The sequence below is a fragment of the Vicia villosa genome, linkage group LG1 (assembly GCF_029867415.1).
Source record: "Vicia villosa cultivar HV-30 ecotype Madison, WI linkage group LG1, Vvil1.0, whole genome shotgun sequence".
NCBI lineage: Eukaryota > Viridiplantae > Streptophyta > Magnoliopsida > Fabales > Fabaceae > Vicia > Vicia villosa.
In genome coordinates, this window is record NC_081180.1 from 80467952 (window position 1) to 80487810 (window position 19859).

The following is a 19859-nucleotide window of genomic DNA, read 5'->3' on the forward strand; positions in this document are numbered from 1 at the left end:
TGGGATTTATGTCAGTAAAATATTTCTTACTTTTGAGGATTGTGTGTGTAGTTCCACTGTCCGGAATGCAAATGTCTTTGACATGTTCCATGTATAACCTTCTTAAAATAGACATAAGATTAAATAGAGTAAATTAACAACATATTAAACATTATTATTTCATGCAAACATAAGATACATCTCAACAACATACAAATGCTTAAGTTGATACATATTTCAAATATAAAACAAGCACACCAAACATTATTCAAATACATATTTTAAATAGTTACTTAATCAGTTTCACCTCCAACAAAGTCAGCAGTCTCAAAATAGGTATTATTGTTTCTGGGTTCAATCTCATTAAAATTCACTTCTTTTCTCTTTTCTTCAGCATATGCCATTGGTCTTTTACACAAGTGTTCTGGTGTTCTACACATCTTAGACCAACGGCCTTTCTTTCCGCATCTGTAGCATATATCTTCATAATTCCTTGAGGGACCTTCTTGGATATACTTACCCTTTCCTTTGCGATTCCAATTATTTTGGTCATATATGGGGGATCTATAATTATTCATATGACCTCGTCCACGTCCTCTACCACGAAAATAGTTTCGACCGTGGAAAAGGTTTCGACCATGATATCCTCCTTGATATTGACCATCAAAACGAGCATGACCATTATTACCATCAGAACGAACATGACCACCACGTCTCTTAAGAAGATTAAAGCCACCACACCCACGATTAAAGGTCGTGGCATTAATTCCAGGATATGGCATTGTTCCTGTGGGTCGTGCCTGGTGGTTTTTTATAAGGAGCTCATTATTTTGTTCTGCCACCAGAAGAGCTGCAACTAAATCAGAATACTCAGTGTATTCCCTCATTCTATATTGTTGTTGCAATAATACCTGAGATGCATGGAAAGTTGAAAAAGTTTTTTCCAACTTTTCTTTTTCAGTTATAGTTTTGCCACAAAATTCTAGCTTTGCTATAATCTGGTGCATAGCAGAATTATATGCAATGACAGTTTTGTAATCTTGGAACTGTAACTTGTTCCACTGATCCATTAATGAGGGTAACAGGACTTTCTTCTGATGTCCAAATCTTGCTTTAATTTTGTCCCATAAAATCTTGGGATCTTTAGCATTTGAGTATTCTGTTTGCAATCCATCGTCAAGATGGTGCTTTATTATTCTATTAACTTTTGACTTTTTCTTTTCCATTTCTTCTGGGTCATCTGTTGTTTTTCCAGAATTGTCTCCTTCAAGGATTTTGTTAAGTCCCTCGCATGAAAGGTACTCTATTAAATTGTTGTTCCAGGTTTTGAAGTTCTCCCCAATTATGCTTAGAATTTTGAATTGATGCTTAAGATTGGACATGATTATATCTATAATTCAGATGAACATAATCAATATTTAAAAACTAAAAGAAATATCAATTTATTCAATCACAAAATTCATGATTACACATTATTTAAAACCTCTACTAACAAACAAAGCTATGATAAGTAATGGTAAGACGAGAATTATTATTAAAGCTACAAAATTCTTACCTAATTCTTCATGCATAATAAGACTGAAAATTAAAAAAATGATTACAATGAGGGTGATGAGCAAAATAAGAAAATCAACCATTTGAAAAAAAAAATGTAGGTAGATGTTTTGAGAATGATGTGAAAATTATGAAAGAAGTTGGAGTATTTATAGAGGTAAAAATGGTTGTTATATTACCGTTGGGGAAAAGGAAAAAGAAAAAGAAAAAGGTTGATTAAAAGAATATTAAACCAAAAATTAAGTGTGTTGAAAAAAAATATATATGACCGTTATAAGTGTTGGAGATAAGTATAATTTATAACATATAAGGTAAATGAACACATATGATAAAAATTAGTACATGCGTATGGGATTTTAGACCTCCGTTGAATATTAAAAGAATATTTACATATGGAGTCTCAGACTTCCATTGAATATAGAAGTTAATATCTGCAAATGGGATTATGACCTCCACTGAAATATAAAAGTTAGTGTTTGCATTAGGAGTCTCAGACTTCCATTAAATATAAAAGTTAGTAATTGCATATGGGGTTTTTAAACCTCCACTAAATATAAGAGTTAGTAACAACATATGGTGGTTTTTAAACCTCCACTAAATATAAAAGTTAGTAACAGCATATGGTGGTTTTTAAACCTCCACTAAATATAAAAGTTAGTAAATATATAAATATAAATGTTAATAATGGTATATGGGGTTTTAAACCTCCATACAAAATTTATAATAAAAATAGCCACACTAGTTATAAATCACTTGATTGGATGCCAGTTTTCTATAACCGGGGCAAAATAAAAAAAAAATAAAAAAGATTAAAGTGATAAGTATAGAATATATACCTAGTGTAGTAAACACTTTTGATAGAAACGATCGTGCTGATAACGTGTTAAGAATACTGAATACAGAGAGATAGAAGAGACTGGTAGTATATAATTTCTCGTAAAACGATTGGTGTATTTTACATATACCACGAAGTGGTATTTATAGTAGTGAGCTTTTAGCATTTATTGTGCATGACTACTGTGCAAAGTTGAAAACTTTATATGCATGATGGACATGTATTGTTTGTTACTATTTCAAAATATAATAATAATAGATTATTATAACAGTATTTATATTTTAAAATATCAGTATCCACTTCATGGATCAAGTAATCTTGAGATTAATATCACCTTCCACTAGTCTGATATAAGAATTATTATGCGGGAGGCAATAATGATAGAAACTCCATAGATTATAGAACGCCAAATCTAAGAAATTGTTCATTCAAGTCGTCTAATGAACCAATGTTGTCGATTATAATATCAACTTTACTTTTTTGTATCATCCAGCGGCATTTGAGCGTTAACCTTGTTCCGACCATCTTCCTCACTAGACTTATCTCTTGTCAGAGTCTCTTAATTCGTGTTTTAGGATCAACCCACGCAACTATAACGGCTTCCTGGTCGCCCATTTGTTGAAATTTGTGTCCGTTATTTAGTTATGTCGCCTGTTATTTATATCACTCACCCATTTATACAAACTTGGGGAATGATGTGTCTCTATCCCGTAACAGTATGGGAGAGACAATCAAAGAGGGAACATTCTCCAAAATAATAGGAGAAACAATTATCCATTTCTCACGCTCCTTGGAAAAAGAAGTGTTGTTATTACTTCCATAAAATATCAATATAGAGAGCTTCTCACCTTTCCTGTGTGAGCTTTCTCTAACACTATAACAACCCTAAAACCCTCTAACAGCCCTACACAACTAGAGGTTGTCACTGATTGTACATTTAGCAAGTATAATGGCACTCCACGGTGGAAGCAACACGAGAAAAAAGTAAGGAAAGCGAATCTCATGCCACAACTTTAGTAATCAAGCCCTCAAGAGGTAAAAGGTACAGAAAAAGCTCTTAATGGCGTCGTAAAACATTACACAAAAACTCCTAAGGGCATAATCATTACATAAGCACCTTTAAGGACAAAATTACAAAAGACACAAATGGGCAACATGAAATCCACACGCATAATAACTATCCTCTTAGGTCTTCCCTTCCTAGAAGGAGGTCTCCTCACAAGCAACGTCCTCCTTGCTAGTTTCTTCTGCCACTGCCTTGTCCCCTTCATGCTCTATCTCGGTGCCCTCATAATAAGTGCCAAAAATACATTAGATACATAAACATTTATTAACTTATTTTACAAGAAATTAAATGAAAAACTCTTGATTTATCAATGAAAAGTAATAAAATGCGTGTTTGGACATTTTAAATGTGCATTGATTAAAAATAGGCAAAAAGAATCAAGAAATCACCAAAACAACACAAGAGACCAAACCAAAGAATTTCCCAACAAATTAAGACTCGCTAAGCCAAGAATACATACGCGCTTAGCGAGCAAAGGCGGTTCAAAGACTTCAGGATTAAGTTAATTCAATGTGAAGTAAATGTTTGTTGGCTAAGAGAGCGTGGGTGGTGCGCTTAGCAAGCATATGCGGAAAGACTAGTCATAGGGTACCTAGCATTACTTAACATATAAGAAAGTAGCCGCACCAAGCGAGCCTGAGAGATGCGCTTAGCAAGCCTACACTTTCTAACCCTATAAATAGGGGTGCCAAGAAGTTCATTTGGAGAAATCAGTGGATTCGAGGTCGTTCCTCAGTGATATTAGGTTCTTACCTCAAATTACAATGGGAGAGAATAAGAGAGGACGATCGAGGGAGGAAGTATAGTCTGAGGAATCGTCAAGAGATGATTTTCAACTTCTTTATTCTAGGGCTTGATTGTAAAGCTACAATGAGTAAGCATAGCTAATTCTCTCTTTTGTTGGGGTTGGTTGGGGTTTTATTGTTACTTATGTTTTGATCTCGACCATGTTGTTCTATGTAATTCTTCTTAAGTTTTAATATTGATGGATTCTTCGTTCTTAATGTTTGTTTTGAATTATCTACCTAAAACATGTTTTCATTGTATGATTTGATATTTTAATGGTACTAGTAATTACTAGATTAAAGTTTGTCATCTATTTGATGGTAACGTCTAGACATTGATTTAGGTTTAATATATGTATTTACTGTTGATATTAATGGAACAATCGTTAATATTTGGTGTCACTGTTGAAACTTAATACCGACGTATTGGTTAACAGGTTGAGAGGTCATCTATTAGGTAATAAGGTTGAAAATATGTTATTCGCGTGACAAAATTTCAGACACAATGTTGTAAACAATGTGTAAAACAAGATAATTGCATAGCAAACAAAATAAAAGCAATATATATATATATATATATATATATATATATATATATATATATATATATATATATATATATATATATATATATATATAGGTTAATAGTTATTTACCCCCTGCCATATGGGGCCTTTACGAAAAACCCCCTGTCATACCCCAAAATTTGCCCTCTTGATTGTATTTATACGGGTTTAGGCTTTGCCTATTATTTGCGTAATTGTGCATTTATTCACACATACGTTCATGGCTGTAGTTTTATTTACTAATTATCGTGGTTTATGGGTTTAATATTTAATTCAATCTTAATTGAATTTTAAATTAAAACTATTAAACCATTTTAATTCATTATACTAATATTTTATTTTTTAAAATGTATTGTTTGTTTGCTCTTACTAATGTGTGTAGGTACAAAAAGAAGAAGCCCAATCTTACCTCCAAGGAAGCCCATAAACCCACCCTTGCCTATTTTGTGATTTATTTGTTCTAATTTTGTATTTATTCATTTAAATATCAAATTAAATCAAAAAAATCATAAGTTAATGATTAAGGGTCATATATTTGATTTTAATCAATTCAAATCAATATCATGAATAAATCTAAAACGTGAAAAGGGTGTGAAATATAGAATTGGACCAATTTGGAAAGATTTCATGATCAATTTCAATCAAGTGTAAATCAAATCTCAACAATTGGAATTGCTTGATTCTTCTCCAAATTCAGTGACCTAATCCATCTCCATATATAACAAAACGTTATCAGATGCTAAGGGGACTTCTTTTTTTTGCCGCAGAAAAACATACCACAAACTCACAAAAATCGTGAAACACAGAAGGATAGCAGAGGGGATTGGAGATCGATTCAGACCAATAAAGGCGTTGCAATCAATCCTCTGGAGTTTCTTGAACACGACTGAACGTTCACCTTGATCATAACACGCTAAAAACGTATCCTGGTGTTCACGTTTTTCCTCCAATTTTTTCCGAATCCGAACTCATCCATATGCATATCATAAATCGTGTTTGAATGTATTTTCATGTTTAAAATTTGTTTTGCAAACTCCCTGTGCTATTTAATTTGATTTTTGTTACAGGTTTCGTGATCTACCATAGTTAGGGTTTCAAGGTTGAGATTTGGGGGTACGCGGTTAGAGGCCGAATTGGTTGGAATTAATCACGTTTTTGCGCTTAAAAGATTGTTTCTATTCGATCTGGATTTTCGTTTGGTGTTCATCGGCTTCGTATCATGAAATTGGATAATCACGGCTATGGCTATGGTAAAAAACCGTAGGCAAAAGTATTGTTGTTTCCAGAAATCCACGAAGAAGAAGAAGAAACAGGGGCGTGCGCTCTTTAATTTTTAAATTCATATGCCAATTTTATGTTATATACTGATGCGTGCGTTATCTTAACAGGATCAAAATGTGGCGCAGTTGGCAAAGGTTGTTGGCTATTGAGTAAGAGAGCTACGGTTCGAACCATGCTCAAGACATTATTTTTAATAAAGCGCCATGCCACTATTTGATGCAAGATTCTACGCTACGCCTGTGTACATACTTGCCATGCTCCTTCACCAAATCGATTGTTCGATCATGCTGTATGCACATCCGACGCTTGCGAATCCAGTAGTCCACCATGGACTCCCAGCCCTGTATCACATACAAGTAGAGCTAAGTTTCTTCAATTTTTTTTAATTATTTATTACATAATCTCTTCTTTTATTTATTATTTGCGTTGTTTATTAATATTTATTCTAAAAATATTTTAAAACCTTCCTTCTCATAAAATTTATGTTAATAATATTTAGTTAATAAATTTATTTTAGTAATAATTTGTTTTGTTAATTATTTTAGAATAATTTGATTTATTTAATTAATTAAAATTGTTTATAATTGATTAAAAATCAATCTTAGCATTTTAAAATTAAATCGAAATTTTATTTTTGACCGATTTAATTAATTAGGTTGAAAACCAATAATTAATGAGTTTGGTTTTCATTTATTCTATTAATCATGGTTAATTTGTGCTCTAATCAAGGTTGGCGAGGATCATTCCTACACTGAAAACTTTCTGTTTCTTTATGCCTTTTCAGGGTTAGCAACAGGTTTATTCCGACTATGCGCCAGATCAAATGCAAAGCTAAGTATCTATTTTTCTTTATTTATTTATTTTGCCTTACAATATTTATCCTTTATTTTAGGGTTATTTCTCTTGCCTTCGAACTGATAATGCACTCACCCTTCTGTTTATTCTTTCTTTTCCAATTTTCAGGGTTTGTCGATTGCCGATGCCACGAGTATTGGTAACCCTAAACCTTAACCCTGATACTTTCTGTCTTTTATTATTACTTATGCCAAACCCTATTGGGGATCCGCTGGCTTCATTTTCCCCTTCCCCATATTGCTACTGTTACTGCTTTATGTTAAACTGCGTGGTTAGTAATTTAGGGAGTGCAACTTTGAACTGAATTAGAGTCATTAAATTATAAGATAATATATTTCGAATTGAACCACGTGATTGTTGCACACACGCACGCTTTTGGGGTAACCTCTATGTTGCCTTGTTGCCTGTTGCCTTTGGGTTTTTTGCAGAATAAGCCATGTCCCTCGAATACGAGGATACCTCAGCCATGCTGCCTCGATAAATAAAGGTCATGCGACCCTAAATGATGCTGCCTTCGATACACAAATATGACCTCGACCCTCGGAAGTTGCCTACGGAAAAGGCTGAGGTATCCTCTGGTTGCCTACGAATAAGGCTTATTCTGATCCTTACCTTAGACTACCTGCCCTTCTATGGCATGGGACAGTCTTATGGCAAAGGATGTTTCGACGACCCTTCAACCTCCAAAGGAAAGGCTTCCTGCCCACTTATGGCAAGGACTGACCCTTTCATTCTGAAAGGCTAAAAAGAGACCTATCATCTGAGTTTAAGGTAATTGCCCCTAATTGCCTTGCCATGCTCTATTTTCTATATTCTTTCTCAAAATTCTTCAAAAACTGGCTACGCTCATTTACGAGCTAAAGTCCATTTTTTCTCTTTCATCTACATTTTCTAAAAACGAGCAAGCAAAGCAATTAAGAGCCCATGGAAAACCATGGATGCAAAGGGTGCCTTACACCTTCCCTTTGCATAAATTACCCCCCGAACTTAGATTTCTTTAAAAGGTTTTTTTCTGTTTCTTTTAGCCTTTCTGAATTTGTTTGGATAAAATAAAAGTCGGTGGCGACTCATGCTTAACCACAACATTTCAATTATAAAAAGTCAGTTCACCGTATTACAGAACTGGCGACTCTGCTGGGGATTTTTCGATAAAAGAGGGGTTACCTTAAAAGTTTAGGATCACTTAATTGTATTCTATTGTTTGCTTTGCTTGCTTTATTTTTCAGGGCTGTTTTGGGAATTAACTGAAGGACGAATCCTACACCCGGATTCAAGTACATCTAAGATAGGAAGTGGCATAGTCATGGCGACCTCCTTCATGTATGTGGAGGATTGGTCAATATGAGAGTTCACGCTTAAGTTAGGCCTCTATGGGTGTTTGCATGCTTCTCTTGTATGAGGGAGGTTCGTGCGGATGTCCGTGGGTGAGTCGGAGCTTAAGGACCTTTAGTTACCTTTAACCCATCCTGACTTTTAGGAACGTAGTGGGGGGACTACTCTTGATGTATGTTGAGAGCATAGTCGCTACCCGATACTACAACTCAGATAGGCCTTTTCTCAAAGTATCATTGCATGGTATGTATGTATCATGTTCGAGGGTGCTTTAGAGGGGCTGACAATTCTGGGTAACTCGGTAGAACCCGTTGCTGAAATCTCCTTATCCATAGAAATACCCTTGGGAAGGACACCTGATCAGACTCCATGCAAGCCTTGAGCCGAAAATTGTGTGACTTGTGTGACTTGCGTGACTTGGGTGACTTATTGATGTTCACTACTAACCTTCGTTTCTTCGCAGATTTTGTTAAAAGGACGTGTTTGCCCTTACTATCTCACACTATGCCAAATGAACTTCATTCGCATAACATCATGACATCATAAGCATAACATAATTCACTAACTCTTTCAAGGATCTTAGGAATTTAGGGCGCGCAATTTCAAGTACTCTTATCAAGGGCTGAATTCCTATCAAGGGGCAAGAGGATTTATTTTCCTCTGGCCACATACCTTCCAATTCAGAGACTCGATGCCTATCAAGGGGCAAGAGGATTTATTTTCCTCTAGCCATGTATCTTTAAATTCAGAAGTATCCCGAATCAGAGGCGATGACCCACTCGATATGGTGAGCTTGATTCTCAAAGAAGGACGTTCAAAGACAAGAGTCAGAATTGTTCAAACAAATAAGCGACCAAATCATTGTCTAAATGTTGCTAACTAAATTCCTTGAAAATATTGCATCTGCATTCATAACATCGCACCACAGGTTTCTATAAACAGGTCTCTCATCTTTCCGCTGTTTATTTCAGCATCATGGATCTCGAGCAATCAGTTAGAAATCTTCAGGCTCAGAACAACCAGTTCTAGAAAATAATCTTTCACTTGGCCAAGGGGCAAGTAGAATTAAAGGCACTCCTATTCTTGGGGTACAATTACAATGCGAGATGCGCTTATTATCCGAACAATCCTGGTTATGGTGTAAAGGATGGTAAACCGTTGAAGCGTGCCATTAAAGATTTAATCATGACACTCAAATCAGAAAAGACCACGACAACAAAGTCACGACAACTGAGTCACGATAATGGAATCAGGACAACTGAGTCACGATAATGGAATCACGACAACTGAGTCACGATAATGGAATCACGACAACTGAGTCACGATAATGGAATCACGACGACTGAGTCACAATAATGGAATCACGACAACTGAGTCACGACAACTGAGTCACGACAACTGAGTCACGATAATGGAATCACGACAACTGAGTCACAACAATCAATTCACTCATATGATCCAGACGCTCAGGGCAATCGAGCCAACGAATTCTAACACCTACTATAAACCCAATGCGAGGTGCGCGTACCATTCCAACAGTCTTGGACATTACACAAACAATTGCTGGACATTAAAGAATAAGATTCAAGATCTGATCAATGACGGAGAAATCAAATCCAACCCTCCTGAAACCCCTGTGGTGATCACCGCTCCTATGCCTAGTCATGACAAGATTGATTGACGTCTCGACGGACGAACTTTTGGATCATTAGATCTACTTTCATTTGGAAGTTCTTTCCTGTTTGTTTAAACATTCGACTCATGATAGACATTATCTGTTTTAATAATCATCATCAGTGCATTGCATATATTTGTCTTGAATAAATTATTTCGCTATCACTCATTCTAAATTATGTCTTTACTTTGCGTATGTTTTATAATATTCAACTTCTGCTAAGCTGTAAACCTTTTGAGGGAGGATGATGAAAATGATACCGCAATCTCGTACAATATGCTTTTGAGCGGACTATGCTGACGATGTACAGGCATTGTTTCAATTCCTAAACAGTGGAGATATAAGGATGTTAATCCCTCGTCAACCCTTTTGAGCCTAAGAAGTAGAAGTTTCTTTCTTGTACTAATTAAAACCCTTGATCATAACCTGGGGCAGGGTAGTTCTCAGTTAATTTGGTTGTGTATTCTATTTTAAGAGAATCAGTCGGTACACCTTTCAACAAAGGTTTCAACCACAAGCGTTCATCCGCACACATCAAAGAAGTGTTGGAAATGTCAATCAAAAGACAATGATGGTTCATCAATCATCAAACAAGGCAGTCAATATCTCTCAAAAAGAAAAAAAAATGAAAAAACATATATACAAAGAAAAGCCTGCTAAGTCAAAAAATCAAAAGATGACTTAAGCAAAAATCAAGGCCTCCCGCTGACTGTAAGCTCAAAATAGACAGTTCAGGCAAAAGTTAGGGATATCAAAAAGATGAAAAAAAAAAAATGAAGTCAATAAATTCTTGAACAACTCAAAGTTGTGGCCACCAAAAGGAAGAAGTGACTGCCATCTCAAAAGTTCTCTCCGCTTGTGAACCATCATCATTATCAAAGGTGCAAATCCAAAAGTCTCTTGGAACCTGAATGCATAAGCTGAATCAACTGAGCTTAGGATTGAAGATCATCACGAAGAGGGGTGGGTACAATCAAATTTTGAGCCTTTATCCTTTGTTTCTTAAACCGTGAACCAAGCCACGTTACAACCCTTGAAAGTCCTAATTGAAGCATGGTTAGTTCAAAAGCATACTGTCACCAAAAGGGTATCCTGACTCCTTAAGGTTTACCATAAATGCCAAGTTGATGTCATGTTTTTACAAACGGCACGTTGTTATAAATATCATGTTCTTACAAATGTCATGTTTTTACATCTCCAGTTTTAATGTTTTTCAAAAAACTCAAGACAGACGTATGCATTGCATCTCATGAATTCATTATTAAACATATTCTGCTACATAATTTCAAAATGTTAGCATCAGAATAAACTTGCACAGGGTATGGCTAATGACTGAAGGTTATCCCGACAAACAAAATTACTCCAAGAAGCCATGTCTCTTACGTATACAAGGGGCATGACATGTTTTATCCAATCAATCTGGGGCAATCAAGTCAAGATTCCGAGAATCTCTCATGGATGCTCGAACAACCAGGGGCATGCATCCAAGTATATCTGAAGCTACTCCCCAATTAACGTGAGACGTTGTCATGAGCCTATGATTACTAGAGGCATATCGCCCATAGTAAATATCTCATAAAGTCCTCGCGAGGCGAATCTTTCCAAAGTTCCTGCTAACTGGGGAAAATCTATGCAAGTCCAGCTCAACATCTTGATCAATACTCAGTGGCGTGTCTTGAATCAAGTAGTAAGTTACTATGATACTAGGGGAAACTTTCAAGACACCCACATCTCCCCACAGAGCCATGTTCATAAGATCATATCCCCACGGAGTAATCATTAAGAAGATATCTTCAAACATACTCGTCTCGACAAAGACAGGGCTCCCCAACAGAGCTTACATCTTCAATACTACCAGTCATCCAACATGTAGCTCTTCTACAACATGGTTTATCAATATCTCTAAATTAGGGTACATCAAACTACTGATCACTCCCAAGCAGAAACCATAAATCCCCAGCTGAGCATTTTCAAAACAAGATCAAATATTCAAATCACAATGATACAGAGATTTATTTTCTCATAACAACATCATTCATACATCATATACATCACATGCATATTCATACATTGAATACGGGTATAATTCATACATAACATACGAAGTGTTCCATCTCATGCATTACATACATCATAAACATTGCATAAAACTGACATTGTTACCAAGTAAATATTATCTGACAGGTACATTACAAAGATTCGAATCTTATTCAAAGCCTAACGCACGGTTTTCCAGACATCTGAGGATGCAATTGAGAATAGTCTAACGTACGATCTATTCTTCGACCTAACGCACGGTCTTCCAGACATCTACGGATGCAAATTGGGTAGTCTAACGTACGGCTTATCCATCAACCTAACGCACGGTTTTCCAGACATCCGAGGATGCAATTGAGAATAGTCTAACGCACGATTTATTCTTCGACCTAACGCACGGACTTCCAGACATCTACGGATGCAAATTGGGTAGTCTAACGTACGGCTTATCCATCAACCTGACGCACGGTCTTCCAGACATCTGAGGATGCAATCATGATTAGTCTAACGTACGACTTGTCTTCAGCCTAACGCACGGTTTTCCAGACATCCGCGGATGCAAACAGTCTAACATATGACACATTCTAACTCTCAAGCTTATCAAGTCAGATGGCATCTTTAAGCCCATCTCCGACAAAAGTCCCTATGTCAGCTAGGGCAAATTTCTTGGTATTCTAGTGTTCAATCATCTTCCACCTTCAGATACCGACTGGCACACTAACCACTCTACATCTTCAGGTTTAAGATAATTGAACAGGGGCAGCTGTCATACCCCAAAATTTGCCCTCTTGATTGTATTTATACGGGTTTAGGCTTTGCCTATTATTTGCGTAATTGTGCATTTATTCACACATACGTTCATGGCTGTAGTTTTATTTACTAATTATCGTGGTTTATGGGTTTAATATTTAATTCAATCTTAATTGAATTTTAAATTAAAACTATTAAACCATTTTAATTCATTATACTAATATTTTATTTTTTAAAATGTATTGTTTGTTTGCTCTTACTAATGTGTGTAGGTACAAAAAGAAGAAGCCCAATCTTACCTCCAAGGAAGCCCATAAACCCACCCTTGCCTATTTTGTGATTTATTTGTTCTAATTTTGTATTTATTCATTTAAATATCAAATTAAATCAAAAAAATCATAAGTTAATGATTAAGGGTCATATATTTGATTTTAATCAATTCAAATCAATATCATGAATAAATCTAAAACGTGAAAAGGGTGTGAAATATAGAATTGGACCAATTTGGAAAGATTTCATGATCAATTTCAATCAAGTGTAAATCAAATCTCAACAATTGGAATTGCTTGATTCTTCTCCAAATTCAGTGACCTAATCCATCTCCATATATAACAAAACGTTATCAGATGCTAAGGGGACTTCTTTTTTTTGCCGCAGAAAAACATACCACAAACTCACAAAAATCGTGAAACACAGAAGGATAGCAGAGGGGATTGGAGATCGATTCAGACCAATAAAGGCGTTGCAATCAATCCTCTGGAGTTTCTTGAACACGACTGAACGTTCACCTTGATCATAACACGCTAAAAACGTATCCTGGTGTTCACGTTTTTCCTCCAATTTTTTCCGAATCCGAACTCATCCATATGCATATCATAAATCGTGTTTGAATGTATTTTCATGTTTAAAATTTGTTTTGCAAACTCCCTGTGCTATTTAATTTGATTTTTGTTACAGGTTTCGTGATCTACCATAGTTAGGGTTTCAAGGTTGAGATTTGGGGGTACGCGGTTAGAGGCCGAATTGGTTGGAATTAATCACGTTTTTGCGCTTAAAAGATTGTTTCTATTCGATCTGGATTTTCGTTTGGTGTTCATCGGCTTCGTATCATGAAATTGGATAATCACGGCTATGGCTATGGTAAAAAACCGTAGGCAAAAGTATTGTTGTTTCCAGAAATCCACGAAGAAGAAGAAGAAACAGGGGCGTGCGCTCTTTAATTTTTAAATTCATATGCCAATTTTATGTTATATACTGATGCGTGCGTTATCTTAACAGGATCAAAATGTGGCGCAGTTGGCAAAGGTTGTTGGCTATTGAGTAAGAGAGCTACGGTTCGAACCATGCTCAAGACATTATTTTTAATAAAGCGCCATGCCACTATTTGATGCAAGATTCTACGCTACGCCTGTGTACATACTTGCCATGCTCCTTCACCAAATCGATTGTTCGATCATGCTGTATGCACATCCGACGCTTGCGAATCCAGTAGTCCACCATGGACTCCCAGCCCTGTATCACATACAAGTAGAGCTAAGTTTCTTCAATTTTTTTTAATTATTTATTACATAATCTCTTCTTTTATTTATTATTTGCGTTGTTTATTAATATTTATTCTAAAAATATTTTAAAACCTTCCTTCTCATAAAATTTATGTTAATAATATTTAGTTAATAAATTTATTTTAGTAATAATTTGTTTTGTTAATTATTTTAGAATAATTTGATTTATTTAATTAATTAAAATTGTTTATAATTGATTAAAAATCAATCTTAGCATTTTAAAATTAAATCGAAATTTTATTTTTGACCGATTTAATTAATTAGGTTGAAAACCAATAATTAATGAGTTTGGTTTTCATTTATTCTATTAATCATGGTTAATTTGTGCTCTAATCAAGGTTGGCGAGGATCATTCCTACACTGAAAACTTTCTGTTTCTTTATGCCTTTTCAGGGTTAGCAACAGGTTTATTCCGACTATGCGCCAGATCAAATGCAAAGCTAAGTATCTATTTTTCTTTATTTATTTATTTTGCCTTACAATATTTATCCTTTATTTTAGGGTTATTTCTCTTGCCTTCGAACTGATAATGCACTCACCCTTCTGTTTATTCTTTCTTTTCCAATTTTCAGGGTTTGTCGATTGCCGATGCCACGAGTATTGGTAACCCTAAACCTTAACCCTGATACTTTCTGTCTTTTATTATTACTTATGCCAAACCCTATTGGGGATCCGCTGGCTTCATTTTCCCCTTCCCCATATTGCTACTGTTACTGCTTTATGTTAAACTGCGTGGTTAGTAATTTAGGGAGTGCAACTTTGAACTGAATTAGAGTCATTAAATTATAAGATAATATATTTCGAATTGAACCACGTGATTGTTGCACACACGCACGCTTTTGGGGTAACCTCTATGTTGCCTTGTTGCCTGTTGCCTTTGGGTTTTTTGCAGAATAAGCCATGTCCCTCGAATACGAGGATACCTCAGCCATGCTGCCTCGATAAATAAAGGTCATGCGACCCTAAATGATGCTGCCTTCGATACACAAATATGACCTCGACCCTCGGAAGTTGCCTACGGAAAAGGCTGAGGTATCCTCTGGTTGCCTACGAATAAGGCTTATTCTGATCCTTACCTTAGACTACCTGCCCTTCTATGGCATGGGACAGTCTTATGGCAAAGGATGTTTCGACGACCCTTCAACCTCCAAAGGAAAGGCTTCCTGCCCACTTATGGCAAGGACTGACCCTTTCATTCTGAAAGGCTAAAAAGAGACCTATCATCTGAGTTTAAGGTAATTGCCCCTAATTGCCTTGCCATGCTCTATTTTCTATATTCTTTCTCAAAATTCTTCAAAAACTGGCTACGCTCATTTACGAGCTAAAGTCCATTTTTTCTCTTTCATCTACATTTTCTAAAAACGAGCAAGCAAAGCAATTAAGAGCCCATGGAAAACCATGGATGCAAAGGGTGCCTTACACCTTCCCTTTGCATAAATTACCCCCCGAACTTAGATTTCTTTAAAAGGTTTTTTTCTGTTTCTTTTAGCCTTTCTGAATTTGTTTGGATAAAATAAAAGTCGGTGGCGACTCATGCTTAACCACAACATTTCAATTATAAAAAGTCAGTTCACCGTATTACACCCCCTGTAAAAAAAAGTCACATGGATGACCCTATAATTTTGAAAAAGTCACTATTAAAACCTTCCACATGCCAAGGCATCCAAAATGTTGATGTGTCATTGTTTTTCCGTTTTTTTCCATTTTCTTTAAATGCCACATGTGTTTATTCATTTATGTAAGGATAATTTTACAGGGGTTTTTCGTAAAGGCCCCATATGGCAGGGGGTAAATAGCTATTAACCCTATAAATAACACATGAATTGGTAAACCAATTCGATGCAAAATCACCTACGTGTGGAGGGGGTAACCCAATGAAAGGGAAATACATTCTTAATGTTAGAAATGCAAATTGGTCTGATTTGAACTCTCCTAGTTCAACGCATCTTTTTGTAATACTACACGTGAATTTTCATTCAAGACTCCCTATAGAAAGAACTTCACTCTAATAGTCAGAAGTACATTTGGTCTTCTCTGAACTCACTTCATCCAGTGTCGCTTTCGTAGTACTATCCTTGAAGATTCGATCAGGGCTCCCCCTGAATCTAAGCACCTCTCATTATCACTCTCCCAAGTGTTTATTCAAATACAAAGATGAAAGATAAGACTGTAACACAACTCAAAACTCTATTATGCTAATTTAGAATTAATTCCCAAAAATAAAGTATACAAACTACAAAAACAAGACTCAACTAAAACTCTCCTATGGAGTAAATATTTTCTCCGAGGTTTTAAGTTTTCACAAAGGAGATCATCTCCTTATATAGTAACAAAAGTCCAGCTCCAAATTCTTATAGGGTTGTCGTTTTATACGGTGGATACTCCAAAAAGCACACGAAATCAATCTTTAATTATGTTGATTGCCAATCTTAATTAATCATATCTAAAATTAATTTTAATCTCGATTATAACAAATTCAATCTTGTTGAATTATTTTCATATTAAATATTTCTAACAATGCAAACGTTCAATTAAATCTTTATTATGATGATTAAGATCATTGATTGATACAAATCTTGAACAAATTAGAACTCCAAAAGCAATCTTGTTAAAAATTGATTTTTTTTTTCTAAATTCAAACACATGCTAACACAAATATATCTCTTATAGAACATAATAGAAACCAAATCTTAAAAGATATATATTTCAATTTATCTTGTGTTCTGATCGTACCTGATCAGAAGAATCGTCAAGGCAGCAGAATCTGGCTTGGAGAGCAAGATGGGGGGGTACCTGCAAGGTTCTCCGATGCTTAAGTTAGTAGCTATCAGAGAATGAGGGTTGAGAGTGAATAGAATGGAATAGAATACCTGACCCTCTGGTGAGAGAGGGTATTTATAGCCCCCAGCGCTGGGCCAAGGTTTCCTAATTGGGCCGAATCTAATTGGAGGCCCACGTTCTAGGAAACTGCCAGAACGTCCTTGTGCTAGGGCTGAGTCAGCAGGTGACCCACGTTCTGGATGATCATAGCGTAGGGTTCGGAGGTGGTTGACCGAATCCCCCGCTGCGTGACGCGTGGTCTTCGCGCGTGGATAACTCCTTGACGGTTATCCAGTAAATGGGCCCAATGAATTGGGCCTGCTCGGCTAGTGAGAGGAGTTGGGCCTGCTCGGCCCAGGCCAGAACAGGAGCCCCCCAAGTCATTAGTCTTGTGAGAGTGATGACTTTAGCCAAGAGGCTGGCCGAGCAAGAGCACGAATGTTGGTCGTCAATTGGGATCTCGTCGTACGACTAAGTCTGCGAGGGAAAAGGTGGCTGCTGGGGATAAGAGCCAAGGGTGGTCGGATGGTGTCCTCGAAGACCCGTCGAGGAGATGGCAGTCCCTTGGTTTCCTCTTGACATGCTTGGTTGCTGTTTGTCAGAGTGTGGCTGACAGGTGGCAGTTTTGGAGACTGTCATCATTGCAGCGCCGTTTTTAGGCATAAATGCAGACTGCGCCGTTTGGGTTTCCAAAGTTGTTTCGTGACGTGGCACCCTTTCGTGGATGGAGCTGCCTTGGGGGTGTAATCAATGATGGCGTCTCCTAGGCTGCCTAGGCTATCATGACACCCTTTGGCCTCCTTTCCCTATATAAAGAGCGAGAAGACCATTCATTTGTCACTTAACATTTTGCAAACTTACAAGACTCGCTCACAGCTCTCCTCTTCGTCTCGCACTTCTTTCTTCTGCTACTTCAAGTAAGTTCCTCGTCTCCTCCTTGCTTTCATTTAAGTTTTATGTTTTAGCTTCGAGTGCGGCGGGCAGGATTGATGAGTGCGTCGAGCAAGCTTCATGATTTTGCCGAGTAGTCGTAGGAGATCGTTATTTCTTTCATGTGTTTGCCGAGTAAGATTTGAGTGAGCGGGACAGGAATAGTTGAATTAGACGTCCATGCTTTAGATTTAATAGTGAACAATTTGCTTGAGACGAGCGAAGGAGACGGCATGCCTCAGTTAGGGTGTGAGTTTGCCGGGGAGCTAGATGCACCTGCCGTCCATTGCCGTACGTGGCGGCTTTACTTTGCGGGTGCTTCTAATTTGGCTCGTCAGTGTCCGAGGGGGGTGGAATTCTCTCCTCGTCTCTTTTCCTCGCCCTTTCACTTGACTTGCGGTGGAAGGGTGGATTTGACCAGTCGAATTCACTGTTTCCTCTGCTTTTCAGGTAAATGGCCGACGAGAACAAAGACGATGTCGCCTTCGACATATCAGACGGGGATGAAGCTGTTGGTTGCTCGCAGGACGAGGGTGTTCCCGTCGTCGAGACTTCCCCGCGGAAACTTGAGGAATGGGTGGCCGTTGCTCCGAGGACGATTGCGTCGCGCTTCACAAGTCGTCCCAAGGAAGCCTTTAACGTCATCGAGGACCTTGACCAAGACGAGGAGCCTTCTTGGGGCGCCTTTGTGCCTAAATCTCATCAGAGGATCTGCTCGCAATTCCCCGGTCCCCGTTTCGCAATGTATGAGTTCGTCTTTAAGGAGGTTGGTCTCCGTCTCCCCTTCACTCATTTGCAACGGAGTGTCTTCAGTTGGTTGCGCCTGTGCCCGTCTCAGCTCCATCCCAACGCTTTAGCGTTCTTAAGGGCCTTTGAGGTCGTATGCGGGTACTTGGAGGTCGAAGCGACCCTGCCTCTTTTCTTCAGAGTGTTTCATTTGCAGAGGTTGCGCGATCCGGACGGCAAGTGGAGTTGGGTGTCCTTTAAGCAGCCGAAGAAGCTGTTCGCCATCTACCAGGACTCTATCAAGCATTTCAAGAGCCGGTATTTTATAATTAAGTCGCTCACTCCTGATGCCGAGAATCATTTGTTCGAGGAACGCGAGTATATTGAGGATGGGGTGAGGAGAGTGGGCCCAGCTGCTCGGTTCCCGTTAGAGTGGCAGCCTGACCATTTCGAGCATGGGACCGACTATTACATCTTCCGGGACGAGGATCTCAATGAGCGCGATACGGGGGGTTATCAGCGGCTCGCTTCTTTCGTGGACGGGTTTAGACCGGCAGTATGTACCTATCCCAACGGGGATCCCTTAGTCGAGGAAGATGGAGGCCCTATGCTGGAGCCTCGGTATATCAACACAAAAGCCATCCTCGAGTGTTGGAGTTATGGGGATGCGATAATTTTGTTAGGTGAGATAACTATTTCTTGTTCGAGTAATATCCTTTCGGTTCTAACTCTTTATTTTGCAGGAAAAATGGCCGACCTTCATGACAAGATTGTGAAGATGAGGGCAAAGAACAAGGGGCCCATCAAGCTGACCGTGAAGCGATCGCGGGTCGAGGAGGTCAAGGCGGCTGCTGCGGGAGCGCCCGACGGTGGCTCCCCTTCGTCGGTCGGGACGACTTCGGGAAATTCTCCGGCCGGGAAAAAACAAAAGAATGAGGGGACTCCCGAACTTCGCCCCCTTATCAATGACAACCCGTCCGAGGAGGACATTGTGCTGCCCTCATATACTCTGCACAGGGGGATCTTCTCCAAGAGGAATGTGCTGCTGGAGCGCGAGGAGGTGAGGCATATAGTCAGGCGTGATCGGGCGGCCCGGGATAAGGACT

At 37.9% G+C, this 19859-nt stretch overlaps 1 protein-coding gene across 1 annotated transcript; it reads right to left on the reverse strand.

Moving 5' to 3' along the window:
- Window positions 1–272: 272 nt before the first annotated feature.
- Window positions 273–1361, reverse strand: LOC131647219 (uncharacterized). Its single transcript, XM_058917133.1, has one exon. The coding sequence runs from the start codon at window positions 1359–1361 to the stop codon at window positions 273–275; it is 1089 nt and encodes a 362-aa protein (XP_058773116.1).
- Window positions 1362–19859: the final 18498 nt, after the last annotated feature.

Coding starts and splice junctions, on each gene's coding strand:
- LOC131647219 (XM_058917133.1), bottom strand. CDS start 1,361: ATGTCCAATCTTAAGCATCAATTCAAAATTCTAAGCATAATTGGGGAG.